The sequence below is a fragment of the Podarcis erhardii genome, assembly GCF_964252035.2.
Source record: "Podarcis erhardii genome assembly, chromosome: 1".
Lineage (NCBI taxonomy): Eukaryota > Metazoa > Chordata > Lepidosauria > Squamata > Lacertidae > Podarcis > Podarcis erhardii.
Window position 1 is genome coordinate 8,953,631 of NC_138497.1, and position 20,444 is coordinate 8,974,074.

The 20,444-nt window shown below is 46.8% G+C and overlaps 1 protein-coding gene and 1 long non-coding RNA gene across 2 annotated transcripts in view; one reads left to right on the top strand and one right to left on the bottom strand.

Moving 5' to 3' along the window:
- The window catches only part of DHRS7 (dehydrogenase/reductase 7), a 24,121-nt gene extending 7,644 nt beyond the window's left edge, over positions 1-16,477 (bottom strand). Inside the window, exons 1-4 of the mRNA XM_081865104.1 lie at positions 16,300-16,477; positions 6,183-6,335; positions 2,969-3,075; positions 1,775-2,014 (exon numbers count right to left, since the gene is read on the bottom strand). Of these exons, the coding sequence (XP_081721230.1) occupies positions 1,775-2,014; positions 2,969-3,075; positions 6,183-6,335; positions 16,300-16,435 (636 nt within the window). The 5' untranslated portion in view covers positions 16,436-16,477. The remainder of the gene's footprint in view (positions 1-1,774; positions 2,015-2,968; positions 3,076-6,182; positions 6,336-16,299) is intronic.
- A 1,714-nt stretch (positions 16,478-18,191) lies between these two features.
- On the top strand, positions 18,192-20,270 carry LOC309345074. Its single transcript, XR_014157991.1, has 3 exons — positions 18,192-18,238; positions 19,331-19,410; positions 19,655-20,270. It is a non-coding gene; the product is annotated as an uncharacterized lncRNA (long non-coding RNA).
- Positions 20,271-20,444: the final 174 nt, after the last annotated feature.

Sequence of the window (20,444 nt, forward strand, 5' to 3'; positions counted from 1 at the left end):
CCAGAGTGGAATTAAAAGTCTGGGAGCAAGCAATATCCCTCTGGTTGAAAATCCATTACAACCCTAAGGGACTGTTACCTTACTTCCTGGCTGCAGTTCCCTATCCTCCTTGGCTTATGCAAATAACTAACAAGATCAAACAAATTGGCCTAAACCCTGAAAATCTTCTTATTGGAACTCTGAACAAGGCTAAAGTAATTATCACTCAGAGACTCTACGAAGTTGAATTACAACAAGAAGACGCCCTACTCCCGGAGACGTATAGATCTTTAAAAGCTTGGTCTAATTTTTCAGCTGCCCCTTACTTAACTAACATCACTAACGAAGCTTATAGATGGGCTTTCTCCAGAGCCCGCTTTGAGACAATGCCCTCAGCAGTGCTGTACGGCAAATTTACGCGGGTACCAATGCATGCGCGTCTCTGCCCCTGTATGTCTAATAAGGTAGAATCTGTCACTCACATCCTTCTATTTTGCGAATTCTATAGTGAAGAACGAGCTCAACTTATTTTGCCACTTTTATCAAAATTTATACCCCTTCAACATTATTTGGAATCCTCCCCCGAAATTCTACGAAAATACCTTCTGGAAGATTCCTCAAGCTCAATATCATATGAGGTGGCCAAATTTTGCACTTTAGCAATCAGGAAGCGTAAATCTCTTTTGTTGAACGGCACACTGCGAAGCTCCCTTGCGTAATAATTTTCTTTCTTTTTTTTTTTTTTCTTCTTGATGCTGTTGCTGATTTCGTTTTGTATGATCTTGTGGTGTTCTGTGTCACTGGCTTTTGCCGCAATAAAACTTGACTTGATAACCTGCACTGGGATGCACCAAGAGCTATAGCTCAGTGGCCAAGCATCTTCTGTGCATGTAGAAGGTCTCAAATTTAATCCCCAACATCTTTGGACGTAGGGCTGGGAGAAAACCCCTGTGTGAAACCTTGGAGATTCCTTGCCTGCCAGGGTGGACAGTACTAGGTTGGTATAAGTCAGCTCCCTGTGTTCCTTACAAACCACGGTTGTCTCATCTATCACGGTTTGGGGCAGGGCGGTAAAATGTTCACAGGGGAACAGTTAGGGCCAGAGGCACCAGCTTGCCAAGGTGATTGTGGGGCGGGGACCGCCTCTCCCGGTATGTCCCACAGAGGACCTTACGGTCTTCAAACGAAAACATCTTGGAGGTCCCAGGCCACAGGGAGGTTAGGCTGGCCTCAACCAGAGCCAGGGCTTTTTTGGCCATGGCCCCGATCTGGTGGAACGTTCTGTCACAAGAGACTAGGGCCCTGCGGGACTTCACATCTTTCTGCAGGGCCTGCAAGACAGAGCTGTTCCACCAGGCCTTTGGCCAAGGCACAGTCTGACCCCCTCCTTTGGTAATCCTCACAGAACTCTAGGCCAATGGTTGCCATTAATTTGATTTTGAATTGGTTTTAGAATGAATTGATTTTAGAATGCTGTGTTACTTCTATTGTTGTTAGCTGCTCAGAGCCCGGCTTCAGCTGGGGAGGGCGGGATATATATAAAATATTATTATTATTATTATGTTGCACGCATGAGCATCGCACCTCCCTCTCTAAGCTGGGCAGAAGCTTCCTGGGCTTGGGGAAGGAGGTACCAAGGGGACTAGCCTAGTCCACTGACCGTATGCCACTGGGGAGGGGGGGCATCAAGTCTGTGAGAGAGTCATTTGCCGAAGGCCACCTAGTGAGTCCATGGCAAAGGCAAGAGTCTCCGATACAAGCCGTGAGCAGTCGAAGGTCGGAAGAGAACCCTTACCTGCAAGGCATGTTTACTGGCGCAATAGCCAGTGGCCAAGGGGGCTCCCATGATGCCCATCACGCTGCTGATGGTGACAATCTTCCCCTGTTTCCTCTGTATCATGTGGTCCAGGACGTATTTCGTTAGGGAGATAGTGCCAATGTAGTTGAGCTCCATGATAGCCTTGTAGACATCGACGGACGTGTCTACATAGAGGGAGCGCTGGGAACGGCCGCCGTTGTTCACCAAGACGTCGATCTTTGGGAACAAGAGAGGGAAAGTTAAGCATTTGCAGGGATACAGGGTGGGGAAACCCCCAAAACTTTATTTTTCTGTGGGGAATTCCCCATTTCAAAAGACAGGTACCAATTGCAAAGTTGCAAATTTTTCAGCTTTGTTTTACTAAGTAAAAGGAAAATAAGCATGCTGAATTAGGTAATCCTAGGGGTTGTCCCGAAGACTTATTTATTGAGCATTCATTCTGATTTCTTTGCGCAAAGCTTGCATGAAGGTTAGGCTGTATCTGCACTTAACAGAGCATTTGTTCTGGTTTTTTGGCAGGGAGGTAAAACAGCAATGAGCATCTTCACTTTCCTAACTACAAAAGTTACTTTCTTTTTTCCACAAGGCGTCAGAGCGCTTTAATGTACACTGCTTGCAAATTCTGATATATAAAAAAAGTGGTACCTCGGGTTACAAACACTTCAGGTTACAGACTCCGCTAACCCGGAAGTAGTACCTCGGGTTAAGAACTTTCGGATGAGAACAGAAATCGCGTACTGGCAGTGCAGCGGCAGCAGGAGGCCCCATTAGCTAAAGCGGTAGCTCAGGTTAAGAACAGACCTCCGGAATGAATTAAATTCGTAACCAGAGGTACCACTGTACCGGATATAAATACTTTTATTATTTTTAAACTGAACTCAGGATCCCAACAGCATGACTAGTTCCATGTGCCGAAAGGGGCTTTGGGTTTGAATTTCCAGAACAGAAGCCCCCTCATGCCGCTTACGACAGCTTTTAAAACCAATTTTGGATATCTCATGAAGAGCTGGCATTTCATGCACCAGCTTGAAGAATGCCAAACTGCTCCACACTTTATAACAAATGACCTTTGACGCCCATTTTCTACCCCTTTGCAAACTGCGCCCAAGGCAGGTGCCCCTGCAATTCCTCCCTCCCCCTAAGCATTCCACCAAGGAAAGCCCGACTTACCTTTCCAAAATGCTTCAGGACAGTTTTTGTCGCCGCTTCGTGGGCACTCCTGTCAGTCAAGTCAAGCGGCACAATGAGGATATCCTTGTCAGTGAGGCTGCTGATCTCTAAATGTGTTTATTTTTTTAAGCCGGGGAGGGGAAATAAGGAAGAAGAGGAGCCATTTAGAAACAGTGGTAAACAACCCTTCCTCTTCTGTTTCATTAGCCCCACAGATCTTGGGATGCAAGAGGCGCTCACATGGCCTGTGTTGCACAGAATCACCATGCAGATTGCACATGACCTCTGGCAGGTCATGCTAACATTGGGAGCGGCCTTAAATTATTGGTCAAACCAGCTCTGCACTGTCCAAATGATGACCAGGACAGAAAGGCGTGTTAAATTTTCCAGCTTTCAAATTCCAAAAAGCTGTAACATGACTTGGGAATGCAAAAGATACACTGGTTAAATTAATACACTTTAGTATATTGGTTTAGTTTTCTGCAGGAAAGGAGTCCTTGGGTGTTTAGTATTAAAGCTCCTCCCCCCCCCCATCTGAAAACATACCCACATTTTTCACTCCATAAGGCGCACCGGACCATAAGGCGCACCTACCGTATTTTTTGCTCCATAAGACGCCCCTTTTCCCTCCTAAAAAGTAAGGGGAAATGTGTGTGCGTCTTATGGAGCGAATGCAGGGGGGAGGCAGGCAGGAAAAGGCCCCAAGAGCCGCACACAAGCTCCGCGCAGCTCTTGTGGGCTTTTCCCCAGGAGGGAGAAGGGACTGACGCGGCCAGTCAGTCCCTTCTCCCTCCTCGTAGAAAAGCCCGCAGGAGCCACGCACTCCTTAAAGGGTGCGCGGCTCCTGTGGGCTTTTGTGGGAGGTGGGGGAATTGCCATAGTCGCGCGCAGCCTCTCCCGGCCGGAGAGGCTGTGCGTGGATATGGCACAAGCCAAGACAGCCAGCGGGATGGATCCCGCTGGCTGTCTTGGCTTCTTTAGCCATGTACAGCCTCTCTGGCGGAAGAGGCTGCGCGCGACTATGACCATTCCCCCACCTCCCGCAAAAGCCCACAGGAGCCACGCACCCTTTAAGGAGCGTGCGGCTCCTGCGGGCTTTTCTATGAGGAGGGAGAAGGGATTGACTGGCCACGTCAGTCCCTTCTCACTCCTGGGGAAAAGCCCACAAGAGCCACACGGAGCTTGTGTGCGGCTCTTGGGGCCTTTTCCTGCCTGCCTCCCCCCTGCATTCGCTCCATAAGACGCACACACATTTCCCCTTATTTTTTAGGAGGGAAAAAGGGCGTCTTATGGAGCGAAAAATACGGTAATCAGCCTTCAAAGGTTTCTCAATTTATTTCTATACTGAACTGTACGCAACTATTTTCAGGGTTTGCAAATGGGTTGGCGGGCACATGAAGGAACCCTTTGATCAGCTCTGCTTTTTTTTTAATGCTCTACATTGCTTCAAGGCCAGCCTCCCCTCCCCTCCCAAAGAGAACAAATGATTGTAAACTGCGTAGTTAATGGATAATCATGAAAACTAATGCAGGGACCCCGTATTTTTGCAAGCAAAATGACCCCTGTGATGTTCAAATGCTGTCTACCCATTTGACCTTAATCTCTCCTTTCCATCGGTTACACACTGGAATCCAGGAGCCCTGGACAACATCTAATAGGACTTGTTAATGATTAAATCCCTAAATGCTGTCCATAAGCAAAACTGTCATGGACCTTGTTTCCTTCATTTGTTGAGCAAATATGACGTGGGCTGTGCTTGGTTTGCAAAAGCGGCTCTGGCACTGCAAGACTACAACCCTTGCCACAGATAAACTGCCCATCACTGTGACCTTGGAAACAATAACCCCCGTTTTGTGGCAAGATGCCACTGTTAGAAGTAGCTGACAACCTCTCCCCCACCTGGCAATGCTTTAATAATGGGGGAAGGTGAGTGGGAGGAACAAAGGGTGTGTTGAATCAGCAGAACAACTAGGCAACATCGCTGCTTAGCTCAAGCTCAACAAGGGTTCAGTGGATGGAACATTTAAACCATTTGGTTGCCAGTTAAAAGAAGAAGAAGAAGAGAAGAGTTTGGATTTGATATCCCGCCTTTCACTCCCTTTAAGGAGTCTCAAAGCGGCTAACATTCTCCTTTCCCTTCCTCCCCCACAACAAACACTCTGTGAGGTGAGTGGGGCTGAGAGACTTCACAGAAGTGTGACTGGCCCAAGGTCACCCAGCAGCTGCATGTGGAGGAGCGGAGACGCGAACCCGGTTCCCCAGATTAGGAGACTACCGCTCTTAACCACTACACCACACTGGCTCCCCAGCAGTTAAACCATCATTCTGGGTTAAAGTACAGGAAGCCCCCCAACTTACTCAGGGGGAACGGATTGTGCCTATAACCAAAATTGCATAGAGTCAAAACACATTGGGTGCAAAGAGAGGTGGGATTGCTGAAGGCCTTTTTCCCTGCATGCCCACCCTATTTCTGCCCCCTTTTTATTTTATTGCCAAGCACATAAAGCTGAATGCACACAAGTTAATTGTGTGTAAGTTGCAGGCTTGCTGTATTCACACCCCCCCCCCAATTTTTTTTTATATGTTTCAGGGGAGAAGTGGGATGAGAATGCCCCCCAAATTTTGGATTAATATTCAGGGGCAAGGCAAATCCTAAGAATTTTCAAGGGGAGGCCTTATCTGCGCTGGCTGCCAGTTTGCTTCCAGGCACAATTCAATATGCTTGCGTTTGTGTTTAAAACCCTAACCGAGTGCTATTTTTCTAGAAAAAGAGGTGCCGGAATTCACAATGAATGCCTCCTTCTTCAGCTGCAATGGCACCTACCTGAGACGTGCCGGAACTGAGCTCTAGCATGTTTTGGCTGGAAAAAAGCCCTGCGCCTAACCAATATCTGGACGTGGAAGCAAACTTCCATCCCCACCAACCTTGGGCATTAAGATGGGCAAAACGGGATTCTTTTGGTGCTTTTATCATGCACAGGCGTACAGGAAACGGTGGCCCAGGGCAGGGGTGAGAAAGCCAGTGGGCCAACTTTGACATAACAGCTTATGATGATGCTTGATGGGCAGGTGCGTTGGAAAGGACCCAACGGATCATCTAGACCAACCCTCTGCCATGCATAGAATACGGTTTCCCACTTGCAGCGGGGGATTGCAGGCACAGATATTCTAAAAGCAAAATAAAAGACAAGCTTTCAAGATAACGAAATCCTACCGATGCACTTCTTTTTCACTCTCTCCAGCTCGTTCTCCCTTCTCGCCGAGAGCGCAAGTGGCGAGCCGATCTTTGCCAGCTGGTAAGCCATCTCCTCGCCGATTCCGCTGGAGGCTCCCGTCACCCAGACAACTTTCCCAGGCAGCTCCTTTTCTGTCAGAAGGAAGGCATGCAGTAATTTAATGGGGTGTCTCTTCTTCAGGTAAACTTTGGTTGGTGGGTGCTTACTTCCGGGTTTTGGCAGTCGCACACACGCAGAAGCACTGTATATAAATAGGGGTGGGTGCATACACACTATATATATATATATATATATATATATATATATATATATATATATTCGTCCCAGTATACCTAAAGGAGAATCTCTACCCACGTTGTTCAGCCTGGATACTGAGGTCCTCCTCTGAGGGCCTTCTGATGGTTCCCTCACTGCAAGAAGTGAGGTTACAGGGAAGCAGGCAGAGGGCCTTCTCAGTGGTGGCATCCGTGCTGTAGAATGCCCTCCCATCAGATGTCAAGGAAATAAACAACTACCTGACTAGAAGACATCAGCCCTGCTTAGGGAAGTTTTTAATGTTTAATGCTGTATTGTGTTTTTTAATGTTCTGTTGAAAGCCTCCCAGAGTGGCTGGGAAATCCAGTCAGATGGGTAGGGTAGAAATAAATTATTATTGTTATTGTTTAAAAATAATATCAACACATTTCAGCAACATATTAAAGAAATAAAATACAAATAATACAATTAAATGAAAAAAGAAGCACACACACACAAAGATACAAATTTAGATCATTGCACTCACTATCCCTAGGAAGAATACTAATAAATATTGAGGTTGGAAGGTAGCAACACAGAATCATAGATTTGTAGAGTTGGAAGGGATTCCTGGGGGTCATCTAGTCCAACCCCTGCAATGAAAGGAATCTCAGCTAAAAGCCTCCAGGACAGATGACCATCCAACCTCTGCTTAAAAACCTCCAAGGAAGGAGAGTCTACCACCTCTCATGGGAGTCTGTTCCACTGCCAAACAGCTCTTACTGTCAGAAAGTCCTTCCTCGTGTTTAGTTGGAATCTCTTTCCTTGTTACTTGAATCAGTTGATTCAGGTACAGGCTGGTTTTTTCGGCAGGCAGCAAGTGTTTGTTTTTGCTAAGGCAGTTTTGTTCTTTAGGGCAAACTCCCTAGACTGGTTTAGGAAAAACAACAAGGAGTCTTGTGACTTAACAGACTTATGATATAAATCAGTTTCCATGGGCTACTGTCTACTTCATCTAGACCAGGGGTAGCCAGTGTGGACTCCCAACTCCTACCAGCCCCATCCAGCAGGGCCAATGGCCAAGGATGATGGGTGTTGTAGTCAAAAGGATGATGGGCTTTGTAGTCAAGCAACATCTGAAGGGCACTATGTCAGTTGCCCCTGATCTACACCATAAATGCTTCCACAAGACGTTGCCCATGTGCTGCTGACTTGATGTTGCTGGATGTTACAATCCCTTCAGCCAACATGGCCACTGGTCAGGGATGATGCAAGTTTTAGCTCAGGAACATCTGAGGACATCACACATGGGCTACCCGTGGTTTAAACTGCAACTTTTTTTGTCTTTTAAACGTGCCACAAACTCTTTTTTTCATTAGCAGGCACACACATGCTTTCCAATTTGAGATTTTCATTCTTTATAGGGGGATTTCATTCTTTGGGAAATACCTTATAATTTATTGTTGAAGTGCTGTTTTTTGTATCATGGCTTCTTAGCTGCCCTGAGAGCCCCAGGAAGCAAGCAGGATATGTTTCATTCATAGATAGATAGATAGATAGATAGATAGATAGATAGATAGATAGATAGATGATAGATACATGAATGAATGAATAAGGTGGTTTTGGCCAAGCAAGATCCAGTTTATCTGTAGGCAACGGAAGAAAGTCAACTCCACGCAACATAAACTTCTGTGTTCTTGCACAAACGAAGCTCCCTTGCTGCATCAACAGAAAGAACTCTGTGCTCACCAAATTCTCAGAAATTGCAAGTGACAAGGCAAACAAAGGGATTCCTTGCTAAATCACTTTCTTCATCCTGGGCTTCTCTTTAGCAACAGATACCATGTAGGTGTTTGCTCTCTCAGTTGTTTCACATAGGTCTGAAGGCGAACGAAACGCCGTTTGCACAGCCATGGACTGCACTCCAGAGACAAGGAGTCGGCCCACATTTCCCACCCACACACCCACCCACACACACACACACACACAAAAACCCTGCTTGTGACCTAAACCCTTCACCCTGAAGAGAAGACTATACAGTGGTACCTCGGGTTACATACGCCTCAGGTTATACGCTTCAGGTTACAGACTCTGCTAACCCAGAAATAGTGCTTCAGGTTAAGAACTTTGCTTCAGGATGAGAACAGAAATCGTGCTCTGGTGGCGCGGCAGCAGCGGGAAGCCCCATTAGCTAAAGTGGTGCTTCAGGTTAAGAACAGTTTCAGGTTAAGTACGGACCTCCGACTGCCTTGAGATATCTTCTAAAGGTTGTATAGTTACTTATCTCCTTGGCTCGGGGGTCACATAACATTTCTCTGATGGAAATATATAGTAGTACAGTGGTACCTCGGGTTACATACACTTCAGGTTAAGAACTTTGCTTCAGGATGAGAACAGAAATTGCGCGGTGGTGGCACAGCGGCAGCGGAAGGCCCCATTAGCTAAAGTGGTGCTTCAGGTTAAGAACAGTTTCAGGTTAAGTACGAACCTCCGGAACAAATTAAGTACTTAACCCGAGGTACCACTGTACATGACTGCCTTGAGATATCTTCTAAAGGTTGTATAGTTACTTATCTCCTTGGCTCGGGGGTTGCATAACATTTCTCTGATGGAAATATATAGTAGTACAGTGGTACCTCGGGTTACATATGCTTCAGGTTAAGAACTTCGCTTCAGGATGAGAACAGAAATTGTCCAGCGGCGCAGCAGCAGTGGGAGGCCCTATTAGCTAAAATGGTGCTTCAGGTTAAGAACAGTTTCAGGTTAAGTACGGACCTCCGGAACGAATTAAGTACTTAACCCGAGGTACCACTGTAGAACTCATCCCCTTCTGGTATAAAAGGACATTTTGGAGTTTTTTTTACATGGAGGAAGCACTTTTTTTTTTTGAAAGAGCAATATAGCCTGTGAGGTTCACAGAATCGTAGAGTTGGAAGCGACTCCGAGGGCCATCTAGTCCAACCCCCTCCAATGCAGGAATCAAAGCAAAACTGCGTCCGTCTGAGATCATTTGCAGGAGCGCTGTTGTTGGTTGTTCCCCAAGCCGATGAGACTCATTTTGCAACAAGAAACAGGGTCTTTAGTGTCATGTCAAACATCCTGCCAATGGAGATTCAGCAGACACCTTCTGTGCCAACTTTTAAATGCCTGCTGGAAATATTTCTATTCTGCCAGGTCCATGAAGGCAGTAAATACTACATCCTTCTGCAATGGTTAATGGATGTTTGGTTTTTTTTACTATTTAATGGCATTTTTATTGCACAGTTTCATGTTGTTATTGCTGTAAACCGCTTCAATTTTTTTAAAAAATGAGGCAGCGGTATACAAATATTTTTTATAAATAAATAAATAGAACGTGCACACTTTTTAGTTTATGTAAAGAGCAGCTGCAGGAGGGGATCGTAGGGAGTTCGGAGGAGAAACATAGTTCTCTCTCCCTGCATTTCACGGGAAGCTTCCATTGCCGCCAAAGGGATAGTCCCTGGAAAGGCAAAAATTCAAAGAGGCGATGGCAGCTGGGAGAGAAAGGGTTAATTCTTGCCCCTTACTCCCCTGTCTGGGCTGCCGCTTACAAAACAAATGCTGTGATTATGTGATGTCCTCATTGGCCCTTGGGCAATTAAGATTAGATGCAACTGTATTTGCACAAAGGCCCTTGACACCCAGCGGAGAAATTTCAAGGTGGAAGAGATGTATTCAGGATATGTTTGAGGGTATCTGATGGCCTATTCTGGTGTTTGGGGTGTAAGGAAAAGGCTAGTACCTCTGGTGGAGGACATATCATGATCTTTTGGGGTATTTTGTCCACCTTTGGTCCCCCTTTTGCACTCAGGTCTCACCTGTGGCTCCCAGAAGCTGTCAGAATGTGACAGCTGTCAGAATGTCCGACTCTTCGTGACCCCCTGGACCAGAGCACACCAGGCCCTCCTGTCTTCCACTGCCTCCCGCAGTTTGGTCAAACTCATGTTCGTAGCTTCAAGAACACTGTCCAACCATCTCGTCCTCTGTCGTCCCCTTCTCCTTGTGCCCTCCATCTTTCCCAACATCAGGGTCTTTTCCAGGGAGTCTTCTCTTCTCATGAGGTGGCCAAAGTGTTGGAGCCTCAGCTTCACGATCTGTCCTTCCAGTGAGCCCTCAGGGCTGATTTCCTTCAGATTGGATAGGTTTGATCTTCTTGCAGTCCATGGGACTCTCAAGAGTCTCCTCCAGCATCATAATTCAAAAGCATCAATTATTCGGCGACCAGCCTTCTTTATGGCCCAGCTCTCACTTCACCCAACTGCAATTGCCTATCCTTTGGTGGAAAGTATTAGTGAAACTGATACACGGCCAATGTAAGCCTGCAGTACAGATCTGAGAGTTGCAGTGCAACTGCATTTCGGGATTATTTTTGCAAGAGGATGGGGGTCTAGCCCTGACGTTAGGTGGCCCAGCCCTCTGTGGTACTGTTCCCCCAGAAGGCCGCAATCTCCTTCCGTCTACAATTTACAATCCAACCGTCATAAAGACAAGCACGTTGCGACTGCTTTTTAAAAGCAAAGAGCTCAACAGCCAGCCCGCCATAAGGAGGCGGTTTCTGCAATTGCTCCGTCTGGTTCAGCGCACATAAGAATGGAGCCCAGAACATCTGGAGGGTGAAAGATTGGGGGAGGCTGGGTTAGACGAATCAGAGGGACATTGTTAGCTATGGGTTACAAGAGCCAATGTAGAAGGAACATACCCAAGTAACAGATACCAAGACAACACATTCTCCCCTCTGAATGAGGGGCATTTGACTGAATGCGGAAAGGCTTTTGATCCAATAGAGGCACCCACAAACAAAATGGAAGGTTGGTTTTTTTTTGCTGATTTCCCTATTCTCCAGCAGTTTTCCACCCCGCATTAGTTGCAGAGATCAGGAAAGCTACCACCAGGGCCAAGCAGATGCCAGCAAGGTTAATGAATAGAGTCAAGGAAGCTGGTAGAGGCAAGGAACACAAATTGCTGCAGAAATGGCCACGGATACTAAGGGAGGCAATAAATAAATTTAAGGAGCACCACTAAACACACACATTTAATGCATTAGGAAACCAGCTAGGCAGTTGGATCTTTGGACCAAAAGGGAGTTAGAAGGAGACTTCAGAGAACCTGAATGAATTACCGTATTGGCCTGAATAGAAGCTGCACCTCCCCCCCCCCCAAATTCCAACTATGAAAAGTTAAAGTGTGGCTTAAATTCGCGACCTTACAAAAACTGGCTCGGAGTTACAATTCTACCAACCGCAGCAATTTTCAGCCTGTAACCCAATTTTAAGGGAGCGGCTTATATTCAGGTATTGTCTTTTTTTATTCTCCCCCCCCCCCTTGAATTTTAAAGGTGTGGCTTATTTGCAGGCGCGGCTTATATTCGGGCCAACGTGGTATTTGCATCTGTCTTCACAGGGAGAGATGTAGGGCAGATCCCTTACCTAAGCTAACTTTCTCAAGAAGAGAGCCTAAGGGACAGAGGCAAAAGGTGATGACGGGAAATGATGTTCTAGGCCTTATTGAGAAATTAAAAGGGAACAAATCATCCACGGAAGGAGTTCTTAACTCAAATGCAGAACTGCTGGTCTTCTAGCAAAAAAGTTGTACAGTAACTTGTCCCTAAGAAAGATCAGCTTCACACTTGCAGTTGTACTTGTGTGTACAGTTCTGGTCACCATACCTCCAAAAGAATATTGTAGCGTTGGAAAAGCAAAGAGCAACCAAAATAAACTGAGGGGTGTAGCAACTTCCGCCAGTTTACAGCTGCATCTTTTTGAACAGAATCCCAGATCAGATGGCCTTTGGGCTGATTCAGCAGAGTTCTGTCTTATGCCTTTAGCACCAGGACCTGCAAAATTCCTGCTGACACCCTATGTACCGTATTTTTCGCCCTATAGGACGCACTTTTTCCCCTCCAAAAATGAAGGGGAAATGTGTGTGTGTCCTATGGGGCAAATGCAGGCTTTCGCTGAAGCCTGGAGAGTGAGAGGCGTCGGTGCGCAGGAAGCTATCCGCAAGCCTGGGGAGCCCGCAGGAGTTCCCACATGGCTCCCTAGGCTTGCGGATAGCAGCCTGTTCTGGGGGCTGGGGTTGGGGGAAGCTTGGTCTTCCCCCGCCCCAGCCCCGCGCCGGGGGGGGGGAATAATTTTTTCCCTTTATTTCCCCCCCTCAAAACTAGGTGCACCCTATGGGGCGAAAAATACAGTGGTGCCTCGCTAGACGAAATTAATCCGTTCCGTGAGGCTCTTCGTATAGCGGTTTTTTCATCTTGCGAAGCAAGCCCATTGAAAGCTTAGCGGATTAGCGCTATTAGCGGTTTAGCGGCTTTTAGCGGATCAGCTGATAAGCGGCCTAGGGGCTTAGGAAAAGGGGGGGAAAGGGGAAAAAACCTGCCGGAACTCGCAAGACATTTCGTCTTGCGAAGCAAGCCCATAGGGAAATTCGTTTTGCGAAGCGCCTCCAAAACGGAAAACCCTTTCGTCTAGCGGGTTTTCCGGCTTACGAGGCGTTCGTCTTGCGGGGCACCACTGTACGGTAATTCAGAGTGAGGTCTAAGAGCCAGAGTTGGGATTTCCTCTCTGAAAATCTGCGTAAGTGGGCATAAATGCATATCTAAATCAGCACACGCAGATCTGTGGGCCTGCACCCAACTCTGTCAAGTGACTAGGAATGCCCCTGCCTAGACAGGATGCAATTTCCGAGCTGCATTCAGCTTGGAGGGTTCTGAGTTGTGCAAGATGGTAGCAGAATTTTCCAGCACGGCAACAGCTGCCAAGAAGCACACATGCAAGCATTTCCCCTTCACAGATGTTTGCAAATTGTCTGGCATACGCTGTTCCTTTGGCTCCAACAATCACTTTTTGTGTTTCCAGATTTCCCCCCTTAGGCTGAAATCCTAACCCAATTTGCCTTTGAGTAACTCGCATTGAATGCAATAGGTCTTACTTTTGAGTATGTTTTTCAATAACGTTAAAACGTGCACAATAGCAATATAATATTTTATCTTTTTTTACCTATTTAACCCTCCTGGAAAGGAACGGGTTATTATCCCTTAAATGTACATACAACCAATTGATTAAAGGTCCATAAAAACGTGCTTTCTCCATATACATTTTTCTTTCCAGTACTGGAGTGTAGATTCCTTTTTCGTAGGGGTTGTGACTAAAATAGTAACCATGAGCCAGATTCAACTAGTCATTTCCGTTAGCAGAAAACAGAACAAGGACTCCCACTAGTGCAACATGGCTTTTCCCCTCTCCTCCCCCTGCACGCCCTCCTACCTCCCCCCAAATCTGCTCTGGAGGATCGGGAAAAAACCCCTAAATAGCTGGGGAAGGAAAGGGGAGATTGTTCCATCAGGCAAGCAGAATAGCTCACGTTGAGAAAGCAATCTCCTTGCAGTGTTTCACAAACTTGGGTCCCCAGTTTTTGCTGGACTCCAATTCCCATCATCCTTAGCTAGTAGTACCAGTGGTCAGGGATTATGGGAGCTGTAGCCAACAACAGCTGAGGACCCAAGTTTGAGAAAGGCTGCTAGGGCTACTCTGAATTCTACCCCAAGTCCAGGAATGGAGGACAGTAGTTATTCAGGGTTAGCCATCACCCGAATTTCGGACATTTCTCTTTCACTGCTAGACTCTGTCTTTTTAAATCCATGTTGTTGAAATGAGTGGTACCTCTGGTTAAGAACTTAATTCATTCCGGAGGTCCGTTCTTAACCTGAAACTGTTCTTAACCTGAAGCACCATTTTAGCTAATGGGGCCTCCTGCTGCTGCTGCACCGCCAGAGCCCGATTTCTGTTCTTATCCTGAAGCAAAGTTCTTAACCTGAAGCACTATTTTTGGGTTAGCAGAGTCTGTAACTGAAGCGACTGTAACCCAAGGTACCACTGTACAGTGAACAAACTGCATCAGAGCTGGGGAACCAATGGCCCTCCAGATATTAAGGTAAAGGTAAAGGGACCCCTGACCATTAGGTCCAGTTGTGTCCGACTCTGGGGTTGCGGCGCTCATCTCGCTTTATTGGCCGAGGGAGCCGGCATACAGCTTCCAGGTCATGTGGTCAGCATGACTAAGCCGCTTCTGGCAAACCAGAGCAGCACACGGAAACGCCGTTTACTTTCCCGCTGAAGCGGTACCTATTTATCTACTTGCACTTTGACGTGCTTTCGAACTGCTAGGTTGGCAGGAGCAGGGACCGATCAACGGGAGCTCACCCTGTTGTGGGGATTCGAACCGCCGACCTTCTGATCAGCAAGTCCTAGGCTGTGTGGTTTAACCCACAGCGCCACACTACATTTCCCATCGTTCCTGACCACTGGCTATGTGGGTTGGGGCTGATGGGAGTTGGAGTTCAGCAACATCCGGGTGACACCAAGTTTCCCTACCCCTGGACTACATGGTGGAAGCAGCTACTCTGCTGCGGAATGGTTTGGTTTGTTTTTAAGATACACATGTATACACACAGGATGAACACACAAAGCCTTCTAATTTAGAACAGTGGGGCTTAATTCTGAGTAAGCCATGTATTGAATCAGGCTATGGGGTGGTTTGATTTCACAGAAACACACTTCACTACTCACATAGCTCAGACAGTAGAGCATGAGACTCTTAATCTCAGGGTCGTGGGTTTGAGCCTTGCTTTGGGCAAAAAGATACCTGCATCTCAGGGGGTTGGACTAGATGACCCCAATAGGACCAGATTTACCCTCGTGGTCCCTTCCAACTCTGTGATTCACCTGACAGCAAGCTCAAACACACAGGCCTATCCCAAAACCTGATCTCACACTATGAAACCAAACCCTTTCCAGTCCTGTGGCTGCACCAATTGTTTCCTCTGTTGCTGGTTGCTGTGCGGAAAAGACAAGGCAAGATTGCAAGCTAGGCAAGATTGCAGGTTGCCCAGATTTTTTTAAAGCAGCAAATGCAGCAACTGACGAAGGGTGACTTGGACAGTGTTAGCGGCTATGTGCATAAAGGCATTTCCCTTCGGGGCAAATCAAAATATAAAATATTTGCCGAATATGAATAGATATCTTTTCAAAATCAAGTGCCACTGGGAGTTGTTTCTTCTTGTTTTCCAAGGTGTTTCTTATTTTAAAAAAAATTCCGTGTGGCGCAAACAAATTTTTATTGCCCAGTGTTGCCCAGAGTCTTAATTAGTCCTTGATTGCTAAACCAGTTTCTCTATCATAGCCATTAGGCTTCCTTTCAGTTGCTTTCCAGATGAAAGGCCACACCCATATTGCCCAACTTAATCTCAAAAAAAATCTGCCTAGAAAATTGCTGTAGGCAAGCCAGCTTTTGCCAAATTAGTTCCCGACTGCACCTCCCACCAGCCCCAGGTAGCAGGGTTTATACCTAGCTGCTGAAAGTTGACAAGTTTACAAACCGAACCTGTTCCACTCCCTCCCCTACAAGGGAGCAACACTTCTGGGCAATTGCACATACGGATGCTCACAGGGCAGGCATACACGTGAACTTGTAAATCTGTGCTTTGCTACCCAGAGCTTAAAAACAGGTGTATTTGGAGAGCTTCCCTGCAGAGAGGCGCTGCAAGTTCGCGCAGACGGAGGTAGCCATATCCTGGTGCGCTCCAGATGTTGCCCAACTCCAGCGCGCAAAATCGCTCCCCGTTGATCATTCTGACCCAGGCCATCCAGGAGGGCACCACGTTGGCTACCCCTGACTCCGAGCAGGGCAGCTCTCTGCGTTCAGGGATGGAGAAGGGTTTGGACACGTCCTGCCACGTCCCACACGGAGAGGGGAAGCGAAGAAGGCGAAAGAGGAGGAGCAGCGCAACGCGCGCTCCGGGGAGAGAACCAGAGCGCTGCGGGCCCGGGGCGCGCCGCTTACCCGGCTTCTTGCCCCACCATTCCGCCGCCAGCACGGTGAGGTCGCTGTCAGCTCGGAGCCAGATGGCGAGCTCGACGATCAGGTAGATCAGGAGGCCGCCCGCCGCCAGGGCGCAAACGAGACCCCAGCACACCATGGCGAGAAAGAGCGCGCGACAGGCAGCCGCCGCCGCCCTTAAGAGGCAGAGGGGACGGGGCCAGGCGAGGAGGGCCGCCCTTCTCTGCCAGCAGGGAGTGGCCGTGGCTCCGAAGAGGCCCCATACAGGGCTGAGCCGTCCCCGGAGGGGTGGAGTTGCCGCGCGCGGTTCTCTCCAAGAAAGTGGCTACCGCCCCCTTCGTTGCGCGCGGCATTCTGTGCAGAGGCTGGAGGCGTGGAAGGTTTCCAACTGCCCAGGGAAGGAGCCCGGCTTGGCCTGTTCCTGTGGCTTTCACAACATAGAATCATAGACTTGGAAGGAAAAACAAAACAAATTCCTTCCAGTAGCACCTTAAAGACCAACTAAGTCAGTTCTTGGTATGAGCTTTCGTGTGCATGCACACTTCTTCACTTCTGTGTATCTGAAGAAGTGTGCATGCACACGAAAGCTCATACCAAGAACTGACTTAGTTGGTCTTTAAGGTGCTACTGGAAGGAATTTGTTTTGTTTTGACTATGGCAGACCAACACGGCTACCTATCTGTAACTGAGACTTGGAAGGGTCTTCTAGGCTAGTCCAACCCCCTTGCAAAGCAGGAATTTCAGCTAAAGCACCCATGACGGATGATCATCCAACCTCTGCTTACAAACCTCCAAGGAAGGAGAGTTCGCCACCTCTCCAGGGAGACCGTTCCACTGTCGAACAGCTCTTGCTGTCAGAAATGTTTTTCTCGCTCTCGGAATATCAGCGCGCATGTGAGCATCCACTGTTGGAAGAGTCAGGATGAAGAAAAGGGACCACAAAGCGTTGATGGCCACCCATGGCTTATGTTAATGGCTTTTGGCTAGAACAATAAACTTGGTGACTTCCCTATGTTCATATATTGGTAATTCTAGGGGCTGTGGTACCAGATGATGCCCATGTTGTTTTCAACAATTTTAAAGACACTTAAATTGCATCTACAAGCATCCTTCTGCTGGGCCCCTTCCAGCACGGGCAATTCTCTGCGCAGAAGAGATGTTCTTTTGCTCTCCCCAAGCTTGCTTTCAGTAGGTTCTCCCTGGAAACTAAAAGTTAATACTGTTAATCTTTAACTCGTTGCATCCAGCACCCTGTTGCTTTCTACAACCCTTGGAGGTTGTTTCTCTAGAAGGGTACAGAATAATTACTCTTGGAGGCCACTGGTTACACTCCTCCACACAACTAGCCGAACTTGTTATTGTGGGTCCAGGCAAAATACTGGCTTCCCATACGCAATTGTCTTGGCTGTAGTTTGCTGCTTTGGTTTCATTCAGTGTTTATTGCTGCCTGCCCCCAAAGAAATTTGAAATACCACCCAAGCTCTTGTCTCACTATAAACTGCTCAGCATAACATGAATGCATTAAAGGATAAGGAATTGACAGGAGTACTATTTCCTTTTTGAGATTTTGCTAATTTAACCACCACGGTGTTGTGAAAAAAATGAGTTTGTTATCTTTTTTTTGGAAAGATACATTTGAATTATTTTTTTATCCTACCCACCCCTCTCCAAAGCACGAGATATAGAGTATGCAAAAGTTATTAAATGACTGAGAGTTCCTGATGAACAAAATAATCTGTGTTCCAAGGTTTCTCAATGGAAAAGATGTGGTTTAAGATAATATTGCTTCTCATAATTGTAATCTGTTGCAGCAACTGGAATTCCAGTCAGTAGACCATTGAAATTACTGGTACTAGGATTAAGCAGCAGCATTGAAATTACTGGTACTAGGATTAAGATGCCTTCACCTGCCCCACCTGCAACAAAACATGTCTTACAGCAGGTGCTGTTACAGATAGGTAGCCGTGTTGGTCTGCCATGGTCAAAACAAAATAAAAAAATTCCTTCCAGTAGCACCTTAAAGACCAACTGAGTTAGTTCTAGGTATGAGCTTTCGTGTGCATGCACACTTCTTCAGATACACTGAAACAGAAGTCACCGGACCTTTCTATATAGTGAGAAGGTGGGGAGGGGTATTACTCAGAAGGGTGGTGGGAATGGGTGATTGACAGATAGCTGCGATGAGCCTGTTGACGACTCTTAACGACTGCAATAGGTCTAACAGGAAAAAGCAAGGGGTGAGAATACTACAAGAAGGGTGAGAACAACTCCTAACCCACAATAATACTACAACCAGACCTAACACGGACACTGGCACCAGAGCCTGCAATAAACCCAGATGCCAACTTTGCTGCCACATACACCCGGACAACACCATTACTGGCCCCAACAACATCACACATACCATCTCGGGACTATTTAATTGCTCATCGTCTAACATTGTGTATGCCATAAAATGCCAACAGTGTCCTTCAGCTCTCTATATTGGACAAACAGGCCAGACCTTACGCCAAAGAATAAACGGACATAAATCCGACATCAGGAACCACAAGACAGAAAAACCAGTAGGAGAACACTTCAATCTCCCAGGACATTCTATACAAGATCTCAAAGTAGCTGTTCTATTACAAAGGAATTTCAGAAATAGACTGGAAAGAGAAGCTGCTGAATTGCAACTTATCACCAAACTTAAAACTATGGAGAGACCTGGTTTGAACAAAGACATTGGATTCTTATCTCATTATACATGACAAAGCCATTTTTCACCTTCTCACCCCTTGCTTTTTCCTGTTAGACCTATTGCAGTCGTTAAGAGTCGTCAACAGGCTCATCGCAGCTATCTGTCAATCACCCATTCCCACCACCCTTCTGAGTAATACCCCTCCCCACCTTCTCACTATATAGAAAGGTCCGGTGACTTCTGTTTCAGTGTATCTGAAGAAGTGTGCATGCACACGAAAGCTCATACCTAGAACTAACTCAGTTGGTCTTTAAGGTGCTACTGGAAGGAATTTTTTTATTTTGTTTTGAGCAGGTGCTGTAACTTTCATTGTCTTCTGAGGCTGACAGATGCCAACAGCAGTCATGTCCATTCATTTTAATGTTTCTACAGTGGTACCTCAGGTTAAGTACTTAATTTGTTCCAGAGGTCTGTTCTTAACCTGAAGCTGCTCTTAACCTGAAGCACCACTTTAGCTAATGGGGCCTCCCGCTGCCGCCGCGCCCCTGGAGCATGATTTCTGTTCTTATCCTGAAGCATAGTTCTTATCCTGAAGCACTATTTCTGGGTTAGCGGAGTCTGTAACCTGAAGCGTATGTAACCTGAAGCGTATGTAACCCAAGGTACCACTGTTTTCAGAATAGGATCAACATTGGCTCAGACCCAGTATGAGATAAAAGCATGCAGCAAGTTTCAGAAACGAAAGAGTCTTGTGCCACCTTCAAGGCAAACAATTTTTTGATACTGCATTCATAATCCTTCCTGAACCAGAGCCCACAGCCTAATGCATAAACTCCTATGCCATAATTAAAGCTTAGTTCTTAATGTGCTGCAATGAACGAAAGCAGGAAAATCAGCTTGCCCCGGGAACATCTGTAATACAAAAAGGTTTCATGATTTCCACAGGAAGTAGTAGTAATAGTAAAACAATTATTTGTACCCTGCTCATCTGACTGGGTTGCCCCAGCCACTCTGGGTGGTTTCCAACAAATATAAAATCACAATAAGACATCAACCATTAAAACAGGGCTGCCTTCAGATTTCTTCTAAAATTCAGATAGATGTTTATCTGGCGTCTGACAGGAGGGTGTTCCACAGGGCAGGCACCACTGCCAAGAAGGCCCTCTGCCTGGTTCCCTGTAACCTCACTTCTCACAGGGAGGGAAGTCTGGGCTGAACTGCGATGATGCAGACACTCCTTTATCTACCAGCAGTTGTTGCCTCCTTTCTTGGGGGGCACAATCCTACACCTACATAATCCTGCAAAGGAGAAATTCCCAACACCTAAAGAAGAACAAGCAACTGGTTTGGCAAACAATAGGATCCAAATTCCTGGTCTTGGCCAATGATGTAGGCGTTGGGGTCATGTTCTGCTGGTTAACTTGTGCGCCCTCTACTGGGCATTCTGCAGCAGAGCACAAAACATTAT